Here is a 20827-nt window from a genome sequence, read left to right as displayed (position 1 = left end):
CGCCGCGCCAACACGTGACGAGGTCGGGACGGGATGGTCTAGATCACCAGCTCGTCATTGCGTCAACACGCACCATTGCACCATTCATCATTTAGATTTGAGGACTCCAGCGCTGAGTACTGACTAGCATACACTTAACGGCCATCTCGATCTATTGTATCACGACGCCGTCTTCCGCCGCTTGATACCGATCCACATGTCCTCCCAGAATCCTACACCACCTTTAACTACAAAATTGCCTTTGCGGCTTTCGTCGATCTCAATCTTGAACGTCCTGAAGAACTGCAACGGGGCCTTGTACAGCTCCATGAGCGCGATGTCTTTTCCAAGGCAGACTCTCGCGCCATAGCCAAAGCCCATGTTATACTTGTTGTACTCCTTTGCTTTTTCTTCGCTTTCGAGCCACCTTCCAGGTCGGAAATCACAGGCATCTGCACCATAGATCCTCTCATCGCGGTGCACGAGCCAGGGGTTGCAGGTTATTTCGGTACCAGGCGGCGCGTAGCGGCCATGCAGGTGCATCCCTGACGAACCCACAACGCGAGGGAAGATGTTCGGAGCGGAGGGACAGAGACTGTATTCGTCAGTATATGAGAATGACAATGAAGAAGATGAGTATGACCTACCGCATACTTTCTTTGACGCAGGCAACGTAGTATGGACAATGCTCTAACACTTCGTCATACTGCGGCATGTAACTCAATTTGCCCTCGCGAGTGACGCGATCTAACTCTTCCATCAACTTCGCATATACTTGAGCATCAGAGGTAATGTACGCAACCATCGCCTGGAATGCAGTTCCTGTCGTATCAGCGCCAGCCAGTAGTACGAGAAGAATTTCAGCTTTGATGTAGTCCAAATCCAGCGGTGCACCGTCCTCTGTTCTTGCATCCAGGAAAGTCTGTAGCAGATCGACTCTGTCGACTTTACCAGCTTCGATATCTTGGATTCGCTTGGCAATGAGCTTATCACGGAAGCGCATCAGCGTGCCAATACCAGAGTCGTCCTCGGGCTTCGCCACAAGATATTTCTCGCCGAACCATGTGCCTTTCGCCCATTGTGTAAACGGCCAGAGCCGAGCCATTAGACCAAAAGGAAGTAGACCATCGTGGAAGCCTTTGATCAAGCCGTCGATATCGGAGCCGCTCTCGATGAATCCGATGGGTGCGCCAAAGCCAATCTCCGATATGATGTCATATGCCATGTATACTGCCTATATAACGTGTTAGTGCCCCTGATCGCCAGCATAACGATAGTGTGAAGCATACCCACGGCGCAAAGTCAAATCTACTGCCATCGCCGAAGACGTCCTCCAGCTTGTCAGTCCACTGCTGGATGCGATCATCCACTAGCCCTTCCATCTTCCTGACATTGCTGAAACTATATGGGCCAGCAGCGATCTTGCGAAAGTGCGCGTGGTGCTTGTGTTCCCGCATATTGAACAAGCTCTCGGTCTTGCCGAAGCTGCCGGTGATGTAATGATTCGACTTGTTCGATTGACGATTGTAAACTTCAGGGAGCTTGGTTGCATCGGACACCAAAAGTAGGGTAGGGGTGACGCGAAGGACGGGGCCATATTTGCGGTGTAGGGCGAGTTCGACCTCGCATTCATCAGCTTTGATGTTGTGATAGGCGATCCATAGCCGTGTTACGCTGGCCCAGAAGGGACCCGGGAAGTGTCGTAGTGGGTGGAAGTGCCGATAGTAGGTTATCTGGTAGACGCATCTTACGGTAGCATATGCCACGAATACTAGGAGGATATTAGGTATCGTGAAGTATGAGGAGAGATGCAGACTAGAGTCTTGCGTAGACATCATGCAGGAATTGCAGAAAACGAGTACACTGGATCAACTAGGAGGGACACTGCGATGCCGACAATAGATATATCCGTTGAGTGTCCATTGCTCCAAAGGATCGTCAAGTACCCTTGCGGTGTAGGACACTAACATGTCGCCCGGAGAAGCATCGCCAGCGCCTTTGAAGAATTCACATAGATGATTCGACATGAAACCATCCAGCAGTCACGCCTCTCTTCCACATGTTCTCCGATAGCGTGGCGGGGTAGCGAACGCTAGAATGGATGTTGTCGCGGGGTACATACGCAGGTACGGGCACCGTTTTCCGATCTACCAGCACAACGCGGGGTCGGGAGTTGCATTCCATACCACAGAAGCGACATGTTCGTGTCGTAGTTGGTGTACGACATGAACGACCTGCTAGGTGTCATGCCAGCCAACCCAAACTAGGCTGAAGACGATAATTTCAATGGTCGGTGATGATCTTGTGAGGACGGAAGTCCCTTTCGAGAGAAAGAATGTATGCGTCGAAGCGGACTCGAAACCGTGTCGGCCCTGGGGAACGAACTTTGAGGCATGGATGTTGTTGAGGTGACGCACGCAGCCAGAGCGGAAAGATGGGTTGCCAAGGGCGCTAATCCGCACTGATCCTAGCGCACGAGCCCCTGGATGCCCAGCCCTGGAGGAAGCCGGGCGCGTATCGCCGCGCGGTTTGCGGGCCAGAACGCGAACACCGTCAGCCTCCTCTTCTTATCCTTCCAATCTCATCTCCCGCACGTCGAATCGCGTCGCGAGACATGCCATATGCGCGGTGGACGGAACTTTTGACTCAGTTAACCAAATATCCGAAATCTGCAACTGCGGGCGGTCGTCAATTGTCGCCCATTCTATTCCAAGGTTCTCTTCTGTCACGCCGCATGGACAATACCTTATTCACTGGTCAAAAGCTTCTTCGCAACAATTCATCTCTTTAGCACATCCCTACTGTGCAGATAGTTCGAGGTCAGCCGCGTATGCAGGACCGAACACATCAACTGCCTTGCAAAGTTCGATGTCATCCGTTCACGAACGACCGACTGGGCGTGTTGTCGCTGCGATTGGCCTAGCTCTGTTACATCAAAATGTAGCGCGACACATGGCAGCGAGTCGTCTCTTTCGCCTATATGGACGGGGTTGTAGAGCTAGCGAAGCTTTCGACAAGGAAGCAGCTTGATCCGACGCTCCAAATCGCAACACTCGGCCGGGCATGTGACTTCTCTTAGTCGCTAGCGACGTAGGACTATTACCATCTAACACATGTTGTTTTATATGCCTCCGGTTTACACAGGTATCAGCAATGCAATGTTTGCTTGGCCAGCCGGCACGGAAGTGAGTGGAGCTACGAGCAATCCTCCTCGAACTTATATTCTTTCGGATACGCTCGCGGCAAAAGGTCACTCAATCACACGAGCTTATCATGCCAGTCGATTAGATGGCGTTATAACCGCCATTTTCCAAAGAACAAACGCTACCTACCACCGAGATCATCACACCTTATCCGCCCCATCTGGTCACGCTACCTCAATGTCTATCTGCATGGCAGTGGGTGCGTGGAACCATTCCTACTACGCGAATGCACAAGCAGCGAGGACCAGATTGGGCGAGTCTGCTGCAATATAATTTTGCGAGAAGGTCCGATGTTGTGCTACTGTGCCACATTCGTGCATGACTTCACAGCCCCGCCATCGCGGAGTACGTCATTTGCTTCGACATGCTCCCTCTTTTCCATCATCCACGGTATTATCGAACGAGACCTTTCTTCGTCGAATTGTTGGGAGTCTCAGGTTGCGATTCTCACTCGTAATCATGCATCTTTGCGATGTGTGCATGGCTATGCAACCGATTCTTCTTCGGACACCATCAGACGATCAGATACCGCTTGATTCTTACAAGATCCATCACCAGGGGTTCTTAGAACTTGCTGCAGCAAAGATGGCCGGTTGCTATATCTGCACTAGACTGCGGCGGACTCTGAAGGAAACGATTCGCCCCGTGAAGCTTCTCGGGGTCCATCCAGCGACCTTCTACATTGCAACCACTAGCGCTCCTGAAGCTGGTGATTTTATGCAGACCACGTCAATCAGGTTGTATCGAGGTGGCCAAGAAGACGATGATCTGGCTAGGGTACCACTCGATGTCTTCCACTGTGTTCCATACGCTCCGAGTAGGTATGTGCTATTGGCGACGGATCGGTGCTAACTACATCAGACACATTGAGAAAACCATTCAGCATGGCTCCTTTTAATTCAGGCTCTCCAAAGGTCCTGAGCTTGGCAAGGCAGTGGTTCAAGCATTGCAGAGAATCTCATGAGAGTTGTCGCGATGATGCATCTACGATATGGTATCCGACAAGGCTGCTAGAGGTAATGCCGAACACGTCCGATCCGAGACTGATTGTTACAACAAAACACAACCTGCAAGGTGGCTACGCCACTCTGAGCCACTGCTGGGGGTCTAAACCGATTATCAAACTACTTGGCGCAAATTACGTCCAATTCCAAGAAGGAACCAATCTTCTTTCACTTCCATTGACGTTTCAACATGCTATCGCCCTTTGCAGATCGTTTGGGTTGCGGTACATATGGATAGACTCGTTGTGCATAGTACGATGATCTCGCAACTCAAGCATAAGGGGCTGGTTGCTGACCCCTCCAATTAGATACAAGATGACCATGCAGACTGGCAGACAGAATCAGTGCGAATGCACAAGGTCTATCGTAACTCCGCCTTAAACCTATCAGCATCGGGAGCTGAAGATGCAAGCGAGGGATTCTACTTCGACCGCGACCCAGCCGAAATCGGCCCATTTCCGATGTGTCCTCCCTTTGATGGTTTCGATTGGCGGCACCGGGATTGCCAAGGTTTAGGCCCAAGCTGGCATATCGTTCACGAAGACGACTTTGGTCGGGAACTTCAGAAGACAGCGGCCTTCAAGCGTGCATGGATTTTTCAAGAACGACAGCTCTCGAAACGGGTTTTGCACTTCGGCAAAGGGCAGGTATTTTGGGAATGTCGTTCTGCCAACTACTGTGAATCATTTCCTCAGGGTCTTCCACGTGGTCTCACGGGCTCTATTGGTACATTGCCCAAGTCCGTATATCAGCAGACGAGGGACTGCTCATCGATATCTTCAGTCATACACAAGCGCCTTCCGGGGCTATCGAACCTATCGGCCGCGGTACAGATGCAGATGGTGTGGCAGGCATTGGTCACCGACTATACTAAGGCCAATCTCACATATCCGAGTGATAAGTTAATAGCTATCTCTGGAATGGCACAAGATGTGTGGACCACGTGGCGTGAGAGAGTGAACAGCAGGGTAAGATACATCGCTGGACTTTGGGACAGCCATCTACCAGAGACACTATTGTGGAGGATCAGTGAAAAAGGGCCAGGCCCACGTCCAAAACCGTATCGCGCACCGACCTGGTCATGGGCCTCTATCGACGGCGCAGTCACGTGGGAAGACCGAATATGGATCGATGCGTACAAGTGCGAAACCACGATATTAGATGTCGATGTACATTATGCGTGGGACGAATGGGGTCAAGTCACGGACGGACACATCGTGGCCAAAGGCCCACTTTGTAAACTTCGATGGGACGAATGGAAAGGTTATATTCGCCTTGGGCCCGACCGGGGCGATGATACTCGATATAGCGTTATGCTTCATGACGACGAATCAAGATGGTGGCCAACTGATCCGTGGAGTGAAAGCGGAGTCTTGTATGGACTACTCATCGTTCGCTTTCACGATGTTTCACTGCGACGCCGTTGCATGCTGGTCTTGGATCTCCTCCCAGATTCGTCCAATTCTTTCCAACGTGTTGGTATAGGAAACCCGATGTTCGGCTGCGAAGTTGGAGAGTGGTTCGATGGATGCTCGGCCCAGACAGTTGTGATTAGATGAGAGGAGAGCGTCTGTGATTGGGAATACATGATTAGCGCTTGCAAACGTAACTCGGATCTCGTAGGACGTACCATAGGAATGCAATTGATGTCGCGTTGTTTGTCATTGAAGAAGCAACTCCAACATGTCTCTGGTTTCCTGCCATGCTTTCTCGAGGGTTGCATCGTCTGCAATGAGCAAAAGTCTTGCTTGCCGAGCCTCCAAATGGTCGTTCAGATGAGAGAGACCTTCCAGTAGAGTATCACTTGAGGCGTTTAGAAGCGATTGGTGATTCTCGAATCTGTGTTTGGCTGCTTTGATCGCGTCGCTAGTCTTCTCGAAGTTGTGAAACTGTTTGATGCTGGAAGCGAACAGTTCCTTGCTTCGCTGTATCTCTTGTTTTATCTTGGCATCAACAATGGTAATCGATCCAGTTGGCATAATATATATAAGGTTTTTTTAGTTCGGTGCGAGCTGAACGGCTGCTGCTGTGAAATTTCGTCTGATGTCGTCTCAGATAGGCAGCGTACCAGGAGGGCGTGCATAGTGACAACCAGATGCCACTCCCCTCCACTCTTATACCAGACATATCCATACAGTGATTCATACATATAACAGTCACATACAGTGTTGTGACTGTGTGGTGGCTGCGTGGTGTTGACTCTTCGCCATGTTAGTCACATTTGACTCTTCACCGCACAGCCCACTATGTCTTTCATCCCATCTTTCACCAGATGGATGGAAGTTGAAGAAGATGGGAGGTGGTTGAGATGGTACTAGAGCATCACAAGAGATAGTTCAGGGGACATATATCGGGTGTGTATCACTTGTAATAGGGCAGTGTCGGACCGCACTTTAGAACGGTATGGAGAGGTTTTGGGGGTAGATATGGTATGTATATCATTCGGCCATCGACTAGTGTCTGAGTTCACACTGCAATAACTCTATCTGTCTCTAAAGAATAGGTTTAAGGTGTAGTTACGAAATGTATATCCTCTGAAATCGACCAGTGCGAGACGGCTACATCGATCTCTCTCGCGACGATTTCAACAACCTCACTGGACCTAGGAGGTACTCAAGCCTTCTCACAACCTCTTATGAGCCTCCAAGAAACCTATGTAGACATATAGTTACCTCATGAGCTCACTCGACACCACCGCAAACTACTTGAAGCAGGACACACCCCCTCATACCCTCTCGAAGATGCTTCACACCACACAACGTATTCCTCAACCGCTCTCACGGTTTGATAGGGGACAATGGAGAAACAGTTACGCTAGAGCATCTTCAGTATTAGAGTGTTTGCTCTAGACGCACCTTCAGTTCCGAAGTTTGACCAAGCCGCGATTAGTCTGCACCGACTCTTCCTCCCACCTTATCTCTATTCTACCTCTACAACACCACATCCGCACAAATCCGACATCGCTATGGCGGACAAGCTGAAAGTATCTCAAGCTGCACCTAGGTTCAGGTAAGTAGTTCACTCGCTGCGACTAGAGCTATCGCGGTCACTAACAGACTGAACAGCACTGTCGCCAAAGGCGAAATCGTCACCATCTTCGTCGGCTACGAGAAGAAGCGTTACAACATCCACAAGGACATAGTCTGTCACCACTCAGAGTACTTTCGCACTGCGTACAACGGGCGCTGGAAAGAGTCGGACGAGGGCGTAACGCTGGAAGATGTCGACCCCGAAGTGTTTAACCTTTTTGTCCATTGGCTATACGCTCAAGCGCTGCCCAACAACGCAAAGTCGATCCTCCGACTGGCAGAGGAAACTGATCCTGTCTATCCAATGCACCCGTCCAGAGGTTACCATGCTTGGAAACTTGTCTTGAAGTGTGGTATGTTCGGAGATCGATTCCTTGCTCCAGCCTTCCATCATCTCGCACACAACACGTTCGTCAATGTGCAATTTGGGGAAGGAGTGGATGGCGGAGCCAGTGGCGTTTCCTACGCGACTATCATATGGGCCTTCGACAACCTGCCGTCGGACAGCCTGATCCTCGCTATGATGGTTGACTTGCAGTGCACTGCGTGGAATGAGGAACAAGACGACGAAGAAGAAAAGAGTCACCTGTCGCAGTTGCCAAACGAGTTCCTTGTTGCCGTTATGCTGAAGCAAAACAAGATCCGGGTATGCGATGAAACGACGGAGTTGTCTGCTTGCGACTATCATCTTCACGAGTCCGAGCAAGAAAAGAAGGCGTGTCCTGCCAACGGAAACAATTGTGAGAGCTAGGAGACGGAGATGAATGAGCAGAAGAGATTGGGGAACATGGAGAGAACTCTGACGGTTGAGGAAAGGCCACGGGCCGGTTCGCTTCCAATGGAGAATGAGCGACCATATGCCCCATAGACTAGTCGCGCCTTCTCCAATCAATACACCCAAACATATCATCGTGCACTCACTTCGCAAAGAAAAAAGAAGCTCCATTCGATACTAGGGTATAAGATGAAGAAGCCAAAATACCACAAACCCACCCACCCATCCAGCCCAACCCCAGACTAACGCCATCCTCGCATCATCCAAGAGTCACCAGTACCAGTAACCATATTCCATACTGCCCTATTAATCCGAATATCGTGACACAGCCCACCCACCAATCCTAACCCCGTCAACGCCAATGTTGGCATCTCGGTTATCATAACTTTGTACTCGTGCGCCTGCTTCATTGGGACTGACTCAGGTCTGAGCGTTCGGTGTCGGCTTATCCTCATGCTCTTCGACGATTGGGCTCGCGGGCGCCTCGTCCTCGTCGCTCGCTTCCCTCGCGTCTTTCCACTCTGAGCTCTTTCGGCTGATGCGGGCGGGGCCCATGGGGTTTTCGCGGGGGCTGGCGAGCGGGCTGGTGGGCGTGGCGCGCATGCTGCTGATACTATCAGTGCGGCCGTGGCCCAGGAGCCCGCTGCGCACGCTGAGTCCGTCGGCTTGCTTGGTCGCGTAGTAGCTGTTGCGTTCGCTGGGCAGGACTGGGGCTGTGACGCCAGACGCAGAGTAGACGCTCGCGCGCTCCGCGTTTACGAAGGCGCTGACGTTGCTTGGCCTGCCGGAGGGCGAGTATATGGCGTCGGGGTTCGCGGATAGTACGCTGAGGGGCAGCGATTCGCGACTGCCGCCGTAATGCGACGACGGCGCTAGTGCGCGCATCGAGGCATTGGTATCTACGGAGTTGCGACGGCGGCGCTTCGAGGATGAGGCGAGTGTGAGGATGGACGCGTTATCGGTGAGGATGTTGTTCGCGGTGGCGCCCTGATATGAGTTGGGCTGCTGCTGCTGCGGCTGCTGTGGCGCCAGATGCGGCGGTATGGCTGACGGCGGCGGGGAGGTGGGGAACTGATGCGAAAAGTGCACAGGCGTGGTGCTTGTGGTTGTCGCATTGTTCTGGGGTTGCGCCTGGCCGAGGTTGAGGATATTTGAGGGCGCAGTCGATTGTATGGTGGTCAGGGTGGTTGTGAGAGAGTGCTCTGAGCCGTGCGGGGACGAGAACGTGCTGCCGCCATTGACAAAGTTGCTGCCACCTGTCTCTGCCTTTGATCGCGACGAGTGTACTGTCTCGGGGACTGTGGCTACAGTGGGTGCCGTGGACTTGTTGCTCCTCTCTATCGCCTGTCGCTGTCCGGCCGCGGGCTCCTCTATGGACGTATAGCTGTCGTGCGATCGTAATGTGGCCGGGGTCGTGACGGACGAGTTGTCGGCGGGCGGTACGTTGGTGTTGATGTAGCCAGACTCAGGATAGGGGTTGTTCTTTGGAGCGCCTTTCTTGACAGTGTTGCCCTTCTTGCCTGGGGCGTCGGACGATGAGGGCTTGAGATTGGCCAGGCGCTTCATCCAACCCGCAAAGGGTCGCTTGCGCGCATGTCGGTCTTTGTATCGCGTTAGCATCGTGAGCATGATTTGGTGAGGGGGGAGTGGGCGTGGCGTAGGGAGGATATAATTTGGGTAGTTGTCTGAGACAATGGCTGTGCAAGACTAGTTCACCGTACCATGGGGTCTCGACGCAGCTTCGGCCGTAGCCATTATGCCGGCTGCCAAATATAGAGTGCCGGTGGTGAGTGAAGGAGGTCGTTGGGCTAGTTAGGCGCGGGATGCCACGTTTAGTCTGACGATCCCACGTCGAATCTACTGGAGTAATGGGGACGCGGCTGTCGGTAGCGCGGTGTGCGTCGTGAAAGCCAGCGCAGGCGGTCGGGCGCGATTATCGAATGGCGAGACAGCAAGTCGTATCGCTGCTATCAGTAATCCGAGGCGATTGAGGCAGTCTAGGTTACGCGGTTGGGGCCGGGAGGTTGCGCTGATGGGGAAAGAGCGAGGAGCTGCTGGTCGCTCCTGCTCATATCTCCGGCTGGACCCTGACCCTTTTCCCCAGCGCACCTGCAGCCCGCCGCGCTAAGCCGCCATGTTCCCTTCACGACACACGATTGCGTATGTTCTGTAGATCTCCATGTTATCGCCCACCCAAACTCAACACTGATCACGGCGCGACCCCTTAACATGATCGAACACGGGTCATCAAACAACGAAGGCTGAGGGGGCGCCCGCCAGACTTATCACTACGTCATGACCCGAAACACGTCCATTGGCGCCAAACATACTATCCCCAATGCTCCCACGCGAACTATACTGCCCCTGCCCGCCGAGGTGATCGCCCAAATCAAGTCGTCGACGGCAATTGTCTCGCTTACGGGAGTTGTGCTGGAGCTCCTGAAGAATTCCCTGGATGCGAAAGCGACCAAGGTAGAAGCCGCGATTGACTTCGCGCGCGGCGGATGCTCGGTCGAAGATGACGGTCTCGGCGTATCTCCCCTCGAGTTTCGCGAAGAAGGAGGCCTGGGCAAGCTCTACTGTATGTGCACACGCCGAAAGCCATGTAGACAGATAATTGACGGCGACAGGCACGTCCAAGTACCATGCGACCGAACCTTTGCTTGGCCGCAATGGCACCTTCCTCGCGTCGCTCGCTGCTATGTCACTCCTAACCATCTCCTCGCACCACTACCAACACCGTTCGCACAACGCGATAACGTTCCACCAATCCAAGGCCGTGGAAAGGCAACTTCCGGCGTCGGCGCATCACGAGATATCAGGCAGGCATGGCACCCGCGTCACCGTGCGGAACTTGTTCGGCAATATGCCCGTGCGCGTGAAGCAACGGTCGATAATTTCAGAGCAAAGAGCCGAACACGACAGACTCTGGGATGGGTTGAAGAGGGACGTAACGGGTCTCTTGCTCAGTTGGCAGCGTCCGGTCGCTATTCGAATACGGGACGGTGACAACAGGGTGGTGCTCAGTCTCAGCATATCCGGCGTGGAAGCATCCGCAAAGAGAAAAGAAAGTGAGATTGCGAAGCCACGATCGGCACAGCTCGCATCACTCCTCAACGTATTGACCCAGGCCAACTGCATCACCGTCGATGAGTGGGCGTCGTGGGTACCAGCGTCGGCTTCCACATCTGCCATCTCGATCAAAGGCGCTATATCACTAACTCCAGCACCCAGCAAGCATGTTCAGTTCATCTCGCTGGGCATACGACCGCTTTCTGCAGAGGCCGGTCACAACGAGCTTTTTGATGCAGTCAATCGCCTCTTCGCATTGTCCAGTTTTGGCACCATCGAGGAAGATGCCGACATCGATGAGCAGGAGAAAGTCCGACGACAGACAGACAAGCGCTTCAAGCAAGATGGCTACACAAACAGGCAGCTCAAAGCACGCAAAGACGTCGACAGATATCCCATGTTTCACCTTCGCATCTCGTTGAAGGAGGCTCGAAGGAGAAGCGTTTCCGAAGATCAGTTCATCGGAGACGAAGCGAATCTACAAAACGTGATGGAGGTCCTGGATGCAATGGTAACTCAATGGTTGTCGGTCCATCACTTCAGACCCCGGCAACCTCGCATGAAGCGCGATCGACCTGGTACTGCTTGTAGCGCTGCTGAGGACTCTGCTGTCAATGTGCCATCTACGGAGAGTCCCACAACCAACATGGCTTTCCGAGGACACGACGCGAGAGCCCGCTCGGCAACACCAAAGCAAAGTTCAACCCCGTCCCAGTCTCTCAAGAGGAAGCGTCCAGACAAGATAGCGTCACGGGAGTTGGCCGACCGGTCTCGCTCTGGGGCCTTTGCAGAGTGGTCACGCATCAAGAGTGGAAAGCCCGAGTTCTTCAGCAGCACTCTGAACGTGCCGAAATTCAAGACCGCATTCGATACTTCACTTGGTGCGAACCCCGAAGCTTTCGCCCACTTTGACGTAGCGCCGCTACCTCAAGGTGCTCTAAGCGGACAAGGCCAGCGCGACGATATTTCGCTGCCTGCAGAAATCCTCGAAACCGACGATAAGGAGAACGACGACACCATCTTGTGGACAGATCCAACGACTAAGAAGACGCATCTGCTGAACGCTAGAACAGGTTGCGTGGTACCTGACGCTCGGTCGCGGCCAAGTACCGACTCAGCTATACTCTCGAATTCAATATCTCAGAACACGTCGAACAGGTCAATGCGATTACCGACACGGGCTGCGACGGCTGTGGCTGGCAAGACCCCCTGGCTTGATGATGTACTGGACACGTGGGAGAACCCAGTCTTCAAGACGAGCGAGAAGCGTATACAACAAGCTGTGTTGCACGCAGATGAGGCTGACCACGGACACCATCATTCCAGACATGGCTGTTCTCGCATCGATATCGACAGAGCTTTCAACCAAACTTCATCGAGCGGCTCGAGTAGACTGTCAAAAGAAGGGCTGCATGACGCGCAAGTCATTGCGCAGGTCGACAAGAAGTTTATCCTTGTCAAGATGCGAGATTCAACGCGAGTAGAATTTGCATGCGCGGGTCTTCTCGTGTTGATTGATCAGCATGCAGCAGATGAGCGTGTGCAGGTCGAGTCGCTCCTAAGCCAACTCTGCCACCCGGCACATGAGCAAACAGGATACCAGTCTAAGCTTGGGCACCAGGCGCAGGTAGCCTCCGTCGTTCTGGATAAACCAACGCAAGTCGCAATCTCTCCGCAGGAACGAACACACTTCACAACGCATGCCGCGCGTTTTGCAGCATGGGGTATCCTCTACGATGTCCTCCAGACAACAGCGTCTGCATCTCTTTCCAGCACCACCGACAAGGAGAAGTATGTCTTGTCCGTGACAGCTCTTCCCACTGGTATATCCGAACGATGCAAAGCCGATCCCAAAGTCTTGATCTCTTTCCTCCGCTCGACGGTGTGGAAGTACGCAGAAGATCCACATCTTCCCCCTCTACCCACATCATCCAGCTCATCAGCAAACGACCCCGCCAATTGGGTAAGACGTCTAGCAACATGCCCACCAGGCCTCATCAATCTCGTCAACTCCCGCGCATGTCGGTCAGCTATCATGTTCAACGATGAGCTTAGTACCGATGACTGTAAGGCGTTGGTGATGAACCTAGCGGGCTGTGCCTTTCCGTTCATGTGTGCGCATGGTCGGCCTAGTATGGTGCCGCTCGTTGATCTGGGAGGATTGGAGGATGTAGCTGGTGGCTTGGGCGGGCGCGATGAGGCGGCGGAAGAGGTAGGTTTTGTAGATGCTTGGAAGAAGTGGAAGAAATGAACACCGATACACGCCTTTCTCTCGAGAATTCAGAAGCTATACTGAGTCACACGTTCGATGAGCGCGGATGCCATACCTCCCGTTGTCGCATGAAGCGCAGTTCACGACCGTGCTGCACGCGAATGTACTGACTCACGCGCACTGACGACACAACCATATGTGAGTCCGAATGTGCGGAGTGAACAGTCATGGCGAAGTATAAAAGCTGCTCGGTGTTGACGGCCTCCTGCGAGTTGATACAGAGCAGCCTGGCTTTTGGTATCTACAAACTCCTCCACGATCAGCACAAGCGCTAGCTCGCCTCATCGCATCTGCTACATCCATGCCGGAGACACAGGTCGAGATGGCGCGGGCCGAAGAGACAAACAACAAGACATCCGAGCTGATAGCTCGGTACCGGCCACAGCTGGAGGCACTCGACGACCACCTCGGAGATCGAGCTCTCTTCCCGGACAGAGCCATAAATTACAACGTGGAGCTAATCAACTCGCTAAAGAAGGATGTACCTGAATGTGAGATGATGGCGTTTGACGGTCAAACATATCTTGTCACGAACCCTCTTCACTACTATAGCATAGAGTAAGTGCATCAGACATCGTGACAACAACCATGGCAAGAGAGACTGTACGTTGGCTAACCCGCATGGTTGCGTAGCTCAAGTCAGTGGCGAACGAGAGTTCGCTTCTTCCTGCGCCACGAATTCGCCTCTCGATATCCCATGGCAGATGGTAAAACCCATATTCCAAAAGACTTGGCTCCTTATGAGGATCTTCTGCTCAAAGGGATCAACATGTACATACCTGTCGACTCTGGTCGGTCCTTTGAGTGGATTCAAACGAGCACGAACAGCTTGTCAGAATCACGCGAAATGTGGGAGGGGAGTAAGGTCCACAAAGATTTCAGCGACCGATTGACCGAGGTGTGGCGCGACAATCAACAATACAAGGAGATAAATAATATCGTCTGCTTCGGGCTGGGACCTATCGACATCGCAAGCGAGAAAAGGCCAGACGACATGGAGCGTACGAATCCCTGGCTGAGCAGGTATCGCGTACTCCTCGCTTTCGACATAGCTCGCATGCTGAAAGATGACTTCCAGCGTGAAGAGGTGGAACTGATCTTCCACGACACAACGGACGAGTGGCAATACCGGGAGTTGATACAAGAGCTGGCAAATGATCAGAAACAGAAAATAAGCTTCCTGGATACCTGCGAGGCAATACGCAAAGTGAACGGGAACACCCTGGTACTGGCACACGGCATCCCTAGAGAGGGCTTGCCACTACGCTCCATCATTCTCGACAAAACAGAGAAGTACGGTGGCCCGGCTGGCATCTTGTGCGAAGACATACCTGAAATCAAGACTATTGAAGAAGAGGCTACTATTACGGCGAGAGAAATCGCGGCGAGGGAACTTAGGTCGAGAGAAAAGTTACGTGATCCTCCTACCAAGCGTATGGTGCATCAAATGGAGAAGTACGGAATGAAGCCTATGTGCGGGATTGATGAATGGAAGGTGACTATGTACTTGAAGTCTGGCGGTTCATGTAGGCGGAAGTAGAGGCACGATGGCGTCCACCGCAATAAGTTTGGAGGGTTTGATACAGACTAGCTTTCGATACATGGACTCTGCACAGCTGTCTTGATATGCTTCCACAATTGTGATTACCGCTACTGCCCATTGGCCTTCTAACTATCAATGTATGGGGAATCGCAAGCCACAAGCGATATTGGGGCCAGATACAGCGCTATCAACCATTCAGTCAATACCAGAATCGCCTACCCGCCTACCCGCCTACCCCAAACACCCCCCTACAAACTACCTCATAGAGGCCCCCTCTCAGCCCAAGACCTTATGATTCCCTCATCACTCTCCTCGTACTCCCTATATTCCATCTCCCCATTCTTCTTCAGGAACGTATTACCCTGCACGAACTTGGCCTTCCGCTCTGGCCTCGTCGCCACAACGCTCCTCCACGCCTCATACACCCCATCTACACTCGTCAGGCTCTCATAAAACGGTCGACACGCCTCGATATCGGCTGTGCATCGCCAGATATGCAATTTGCACATCAAGCGACCCAGTGCGGGTTTTCCGTTGGGAATGATTTTGGTGCGGTCGACGGTAACGTGGAGGGCAGAGGTGCTGGCGTCGTGGTGGACTATGAGGACGCCGTCTCCCTCCATGAGGAGGTGTTTGAAGATGGCGAAGTAGCCTTGGCTGTGTGCTTGGGTCCACTTCTTGTCATCGGGGTTGTAGTGTTCGAGCGAACGGAGACCCTCGACACCGAGGTGCAGGTAAGAAAGGTAGACCAAGTGATCAGCCGTCAACTCAGTCTTCTCATCATACCCGAAGATGGCGAGAATGTCTTTGTTATCGACGAGGTATGCTGACATGAGTATAGCCCTACACTCTTCAACTGAATTGGCAATGTCTTCGAATATGCTCCAGTATGTTTCGTTGGGGCGGTAGCAGGAAGCCACCGATTGGCTCGTCAAAGGGTCAATTGGCGGGTTTGTGACATCGAAGTTGAAGATACCGGGGGCTGTTTCGCTCAGGAGTTTTCCGGTGCCGTGGCCGAGGAGTTCGTGGATGACTGTTGCGACGAAGCGGATGGTATGCAGGTTTTGGCGGTAGAGTTGGCGGTCTGAGGGTTGGAGGTAGATGGATGCGCCGGAGGAGTTGCGATTCGCGCTCATTCGGTTAGCAATGATGATGTTCTTTGAGCCGTGATTTTCGCGGATGTCGTTGTACTGAGCAATTGAAGGTTAGTGACTAGAACATTGAAGTGTGGAGGACAGTTATGACGACTTACGTTGGGCAGGTTTGACGCTTCCCAAACATACGGGCAGCAGACTGCTAGAGCTGCATCATCAGCGTTAGCATGGGTTTATGTACGGAGAGGGCCGGCACTCACCATGCACAATAGCACATTGGGGTATGGTAACCACATCCTTCTCGAATAAGCCCTTGCCCTCGTTCTCCGCCGTCGCCCAAGGTAACAATGTACAGAACTTCGCTGCACTAGCCACGAAGATTTCCATCTTCTTTGTTTCTTCTGGGTCTGCGATACACACCACGCCCTCCCATTCCGCTCGTACGCCATGGGGATCGCGATAGGTTTCAACGAAGCCGAGAATGTGTTCGATTGATGGGGATTTGTCTTTGACCCAGATCTCCTGGCCTCGTCGATATTCTCGGAGATCTCCGGTGTTGAAGCTGTACATGTGGCAATCGAGTATGTCCTTCTGATTTTGATTCTGTGCGTACATACTGGCCCTCTGGAGGCTGTGAAATTTCGTTAGTCTTATTGCCAGGCTAGCAGATCTTGATGCTGTCATCGATGGTTGGAAGATAGCAGGATAGAGATAGACCTACTGTGCGGAGATAGTAGAGATCTCGTCCTGATGATCCCCTTTCATGGGTCTGAATCTCGGGCCACCAAGTTGTGTAGCTGTAGTAAGCTTGCCGCTGCCAGTCTGAGTCGATGCCTGGAGAATGTCCAAGATGGCGTTGCCGTTATGGATCGTCTTTCGCACTCGCGTATTCTCTGGCTCAACGCCTTGTTCCTGCATGTATAGCTGGACTTCTTTGATCTCTGTGCGCGTAATGCGGTCGCCCAGGTAGTAGCTCGACACAGCAGTATCGCTTGGATATCCTGTATTCTGCGGAGTTACTGCAGTCATACCCTCAACTAAGTTCTCAGCAGCAGATCCTGTCATACCCACGCATCCCACGATCTTCTCCAGAGACTCTTTGCGAAGATCAGGCACAAACTTCTGGCCTCCCTCACCCTACATGGTCAGCACATAATCTTGTCTTCTCTCACAACTGCTGACACTTACATAAAAGTTCCCGAGATTGTACAGGAATAGCCCAGCATAGCTCAAAAAGGCCTTGACTTCATCGCCGGTTACCGCGCATACTTCCTCGAACTGGCTCCACTCGCCCTCGCATGCACGATAGGCCTCTATGATGAAGTTGAAGATGGCTTCGGATTCTAAAGAAGTCTGGCGCAGGATGATGCGTGCTCCTTTCCAGGCTGCTTGCGAGAGATAGTGAGCGTAGAGCTTGTCGCGAGGTGGGAGGCTGTCGAAGAGAGGCTTGATCGCCAGCCGGTGGATTGGAGAGGCCTGGTCAGGCACTCGAGCGCGATTGGAAGCCATTGCGGAATGGTAGGATGAGGTCGTGAGTAAAATGCACGCAGGTGTAGCGACTCGGATCCCGCGTCGCTGTGCGTTTGCATCGACTGCACGTAATCGAAGCAAACGCAGCCATCGATGCATTGACCCTTACATCAGGTTGAGGCGGCATTTCGCGGTCGAGAGGAAATTCAGGTTCGCACCATGGTCTTTTGCGGCGCATGAGAATACGTAGGGCTTGGCTCAAGCTACGTTGGTGTACGGTGACTCTTTGTACGACATTGGATGTTGGATGTTGGATATTGATCGATCAGTGCCACATCCGCGGTTAATGTTGGTTAAAGAGTTTACTTGTTTCTCCGAGTCTTTTACTCCGTTCTGGTAAGGAAATGACGCGTTAGCAATGAGACAAGCTCGTCCTCAAACTCGCAGCTGCACCGTGAACAAGGCATGGGAAGATGGTCGAAGCGATTGAGAACAACACATCAAAGTGGTGCGGTATTGGCGGTGTTCTAGTTGCAACCAGAGATCTAGCGTAAGAAGTTATGGAACCATCAATAGAGAAGTTCTGGAGGACCGAGACCTCAAACAGATTTGCTTCGTTGTCAGCAAGCCAGCAGCGATGATCTTCGATGAGTGGGTGCTCCATGTGGACGCGCATACGTTCGGCATCCGTCCATCTTAACTAGGAGCAATTGCGACGTAGACGGAAGAGTGCTTTGGGTTTCAAGTCAAGGATCGCTTCTTTGCGATACTATCATCTAAGAAGGCGGGCATCGCGGGGTATGATGGAAGAGTGAGGCGTCGATGCCAGGAACGCGCTGAAGTTTAGCGTGGAAGATTCGCGATGAGCTAGTCCCAGCTGGGTACAGTCACGTGGTCAGCATCCATCATCAATCGCGTCGACGTCGCATTGCTCTCCGCCTTGCACCTGCACGTACTTTGCTCCCCTTTGATGATAACGCAACTGTTCTATCGATGATCGCGATATGAGAACCGCATCACAGAGGTGCCGTGCCCCACGAGTGCCAACCGCAGCTACGACTCCCTATTCACGGACGGCACGCTTATGTTCATGGCGCAAACCATAATTTCGCCACGGCAGGTGCAGACACCATCCAGAGGACCCAGCAAATAAGCGAATGCATCGTTCACTCAAGCATGCGCCCTTCCCTTTCCCGACGCTGACATCGCAAGGTCGAGTCAACATACGTCATCCGCGAACTTCATTCATCCGAACATCTCAACAGCCAAGCCTCCACTCCGCTGCCGAAGCTGAATTTCGTAGGTAACAATGCATGAAGCTAAGCCCGCGAAGCGAGCTCTTACTCTAACAAACGGTCTGTCATAGCCGGATTGAGTAAAGATGTGCGCTGCACCCCGCGATTCGGGAGACGTTTGGCGGGGATCTATCGTTGGAGAATCGGAGGAGATGCAGCGATAAGAGTGCTGGGGGCGTGCTGAGTGCAAGGAATTCCAGTCACTTTACCACAGATCAACATGTCGCTAAAGGAGAAGGATCTTGAAGCCGAGCGAAAGGAGCATGTCAGTGTCCATTCAAGCTCTACTAAAATGATGCGCTGACGACAGAAGATCTCATTCGATGAGAGGAGCTATGGCGGTAGAGACGATCGTATCAACGTCGATGATGCTATAGATCCAGCAAATGACTCCTCGGGACCAGCTTCGTTACCCATCGAAAGGGACGACAAGGAAACACGTCGCATCATTCGAAAGATAGATCTCAGGCTCTTACCAACACTCGCTGTCATTTATGCCTTCGCACTCATCGACCGCGTCAACCTTCCGAATGTACTGCATATCCTCAGTCGTCTTTGTAAGCCGTATACTGACTCAGATTCTAGGCGCGTATCGCAGGCATGGACGAGGACCTGGGTCTCTCCATCGGCTCACGCTACTCCATCCTCACCATGATCTTCTTTATACCTTATATCATCTTCCAGTTCCCTGCCAACATCATCATTCGAAAGCTCGGCCCTGCCGTATGGCTACCCTCCTTGGTCGTTTGCTGGGGCGCTGTCACGATTGGCATGGGCTTTACGAACGACTGGACGCAAGCACTCGGATGCCGAATTATACTGGGCGTGCTCGAAGCAGGCTACTACCCTGGCTGCGTCTTCTTATTGAGTTGCTGGTACGTGAGATTCGAGGTACAGAAGAGATTCAGCGGTTTCTACCTGCTAGCACTTCTTGCAAGTGGTTTCTCCAACATCTTGGCTTGGGGACTCAGCGAGATGAGAGGACTAGGGGGCCTGAATGGGTGGCAATGGATCTTTGCGATCGTATGTTAACCCCTTTATACTCTCTACCAGTTGCTGACAGATTATAGGAGGGTGCCATCACCATGTTGCTGGGCTTCCTCGGCTACGTAACCATTATCGACTTCCCCGATAAAGCCAGCCAACCCAGTCCCATCACAAAACGCCCTTTCCTGACCGATGCGGAAGCCAACATAGTCCTGGCCCGCATCCAACGCGACCGTGGCGATGCGGTCGCCGATAAACTTACCCGTTCAACCATCGCCAAACATCTTCGCGACTGGAAGATCTGGGAGTTTGCATGGCTCTACTTCCTCAATAACGTCGTCGCATACAGCTGGGGATACTTCCTGCCAATCATCCTCCGCAACGACATGGGTTACTCTGTCGCCATGAGCCAGATCCTGTCTTTCCCGCCATATGTCCTGGCTGCAGCTTGGATGTTTGGTACGGCATGGATCGCCGACCGATACAGAATGCGCGGAGCGATCATCGTGTTCAACTGCGCATGGGCCGTTTTGGGAGTGTGCATGATGGCTTTCCTCAGTAACACCCGCGCACGGTATGCCGGAGTCTTTCTGGGTGTCAGTGGTGCGAACGCGAATGTGCCGAGCATATTGAGCTACATGCATAACAACATCGTGGGTCAGATGAAGAGGAGTGTTGCGAGTGCGTTGTTGATCGGAGGTGGAGCTTGTGGAGGTATCGCAGCCTCGAACATCTTTCGACAACAGGATGCGCCGAAGTACATGTAAGTCCCGTGCATCACGTCGGATGTGACACGAAACTGACTTGTACAGACCCGCCATGGCTGTCGTCGTCGCGACTCAAGTACTAAGCATTCTGCACGTACTGAAGAACTTCTGGGTTTACTCACGCGTTAATCGCCAGGCTGATCGCGGAGAGAGGATCCTGGAGGGCCAAGAAGGCTTCCGACAAACGCTGTAAATTTGGGGTTGTACTGCCCGCCACTATGCCTGCGTACGATGAACACTACGAATATATGCCGCTACGCTATGCTATGCCATGCTATCAAACTCATCAAATAGTACGCGACGTGACAGCTTCCCCTCGCAGCAGAGATACCAGACT

The 20827-nt window shown here is 52.6% G+C and overlaps 7 protein-coding genes across 7 annotated transcripts; 4 read left to right on the top strand and 3 right to left on the bottom strand.

The window, feature by feature from the left end:
- Positions 1 to 159: 159 nt before the first annotated feature.
- On the bottom strand, positions 160 to 1814 carry J4E79_006482 (uncharacterized protein; the record flags this gene model as incomplete). The annotated part of the gene is made up of 3 exons (XM_049355353.1): positions 160 to 574; positions 627 to 1213; positions 1269 to 1814. The coding sequence occupies 3 exons, from the start codon at positions 1812 to 1814 to the stop codon at positions 160 to 162; spliced, it is 1548 nt and encodes a 515-aa protein (XP_049210026.1).
- Positions 1815 to 7151: 5337 nt separating this feature from the next.
- Positions 7152 to 7966, top strand: J4E79_006481 (uncharacterized protein; the record flags this gene model as incomplete). The annotated part of the gene is made up of 2 exons (XM_049355352.1): positions 7152 to 7195; positions 7252 to 7966. 2 exons carry the CDS (start codon positions 7152 to 7154, stop codon positions 7964 to 7966), a joined length of 759 nt encoding a protein of 252 aa, XP_049210025.1.
- Positions 7967 to 8410: 444 nt separating this feature from the next.
- Positions 8411 to 9745, bottom strand: J4E79_006480 (uncharacterized protein; the record flags this gene model as incomplete). Its single annotated transcript, XM_049355351.1, has 2 exons — positions 8411 to 9591; positions 9712 to 9745. The coding sequence occupies 2 exons, from the start codon at positions 9743 to 9745 to the stop codon at positions 8411 to 8413; spliced, it is 1215 nt and encodes a 404-aa protein (XP_049210024.1).
- Positions 9746 to 10285: 540 nt separating this feature from the next.
- Positions 10286 to 13896, top strand: J4E79_006479 (uncharacterized protein; the record flags this gene model as incomplete). Its single annotated transcript, XM_049355350.1, has 3 exons — positions 10286 to 10571; positions 10621 to 13274; positions 13519 to 13896. The coding sequence occupies 3 exons, from the start codon at positions 10286 to 10288 to the stop codon at positions 13894 to 13896; spliced, it is 3318 nt and encodes a 1105-aa protein (XP_049210023.1).
- Positions 13897 to 14031: 135 nt separating this feature from the next.
- Positions 14032 to 14874, top strand: J4E79_006478 (uncharacterized protein; the record flags this gene model as incomplete). The annotated part of the gene is made up of 1 exon (XM_049355349.1): positions 14032 to 14874. The coding sequence occupies one exon, from the start codon at positions 14032 to 14034 to the stop codon at positions 14872 to 14874; it is 843 nt and encodes a 280-aa protein (XP_049210022.1).
- A 263-nt stretch (positions 14875 to 15137) lies between these two features.
- J4E79_006477 (uncharacterized protein) lies at positions 15138 to 17480 on the bottom strand (the record flags this gene model as incomplete). The annotated part of the gene is made up of 6 exons (XM_049355348.1): positions 15138 to 16067; positions 16130 to 16170; positions 16232 to 16533; positions 16585 to 16602; positions 16693 to 17108; positions 17160 to 17480. 6 exons carry the CDS (start codon positions 17478 to 17480, stop codon positions 15138 to 15140), a joined length of 2028 nt encoding a protein of 675 aa, XP_049210021.1.
- A 1476-nt stretch (positions 17481 to 18956) lies between these two features.
- On the top strand, positions 18957 to 20683 carry J4E79_006476 (uncharacterized protein; the record flags this gene model as incomplete). Its single annotated transcript, XM_049355347.1, has 5 exons — positions 18957 to 19001; positions 19050 to 19268; positions 19322 to 19759; positions 19807 to 20486; positions 20536 to 20683. 5 exons carry the CDS (start codon positions 18957 to 18959, stop codon positions 20681 to 20683), a joined length of 1530 nt encoding a protein of 509 aa, XP_049210020.1.
- Between the last annotated feature and the right edge of the window lie 144 nt (positions 20684 to 20827).

The sequence above is a fragment of the Alternaria viburni genome, assembly GCF_023758015.1.
Source record: "Alternaria viburni strain BMP 2772 chromosome Unknown scaffold_13, whole genome shotgun sequence".
Classification (NCBI taxonomy): domain Eukaryota; kingdom Fungi; phylum Ascomycota; class Dothideomycetes; order Pleosporales; family Pleosporaceae; genus Alternaria; species Alternaria viburni.
This window is presented reverse-complemented; position numbering and strand designations above follow the sequence as displayed.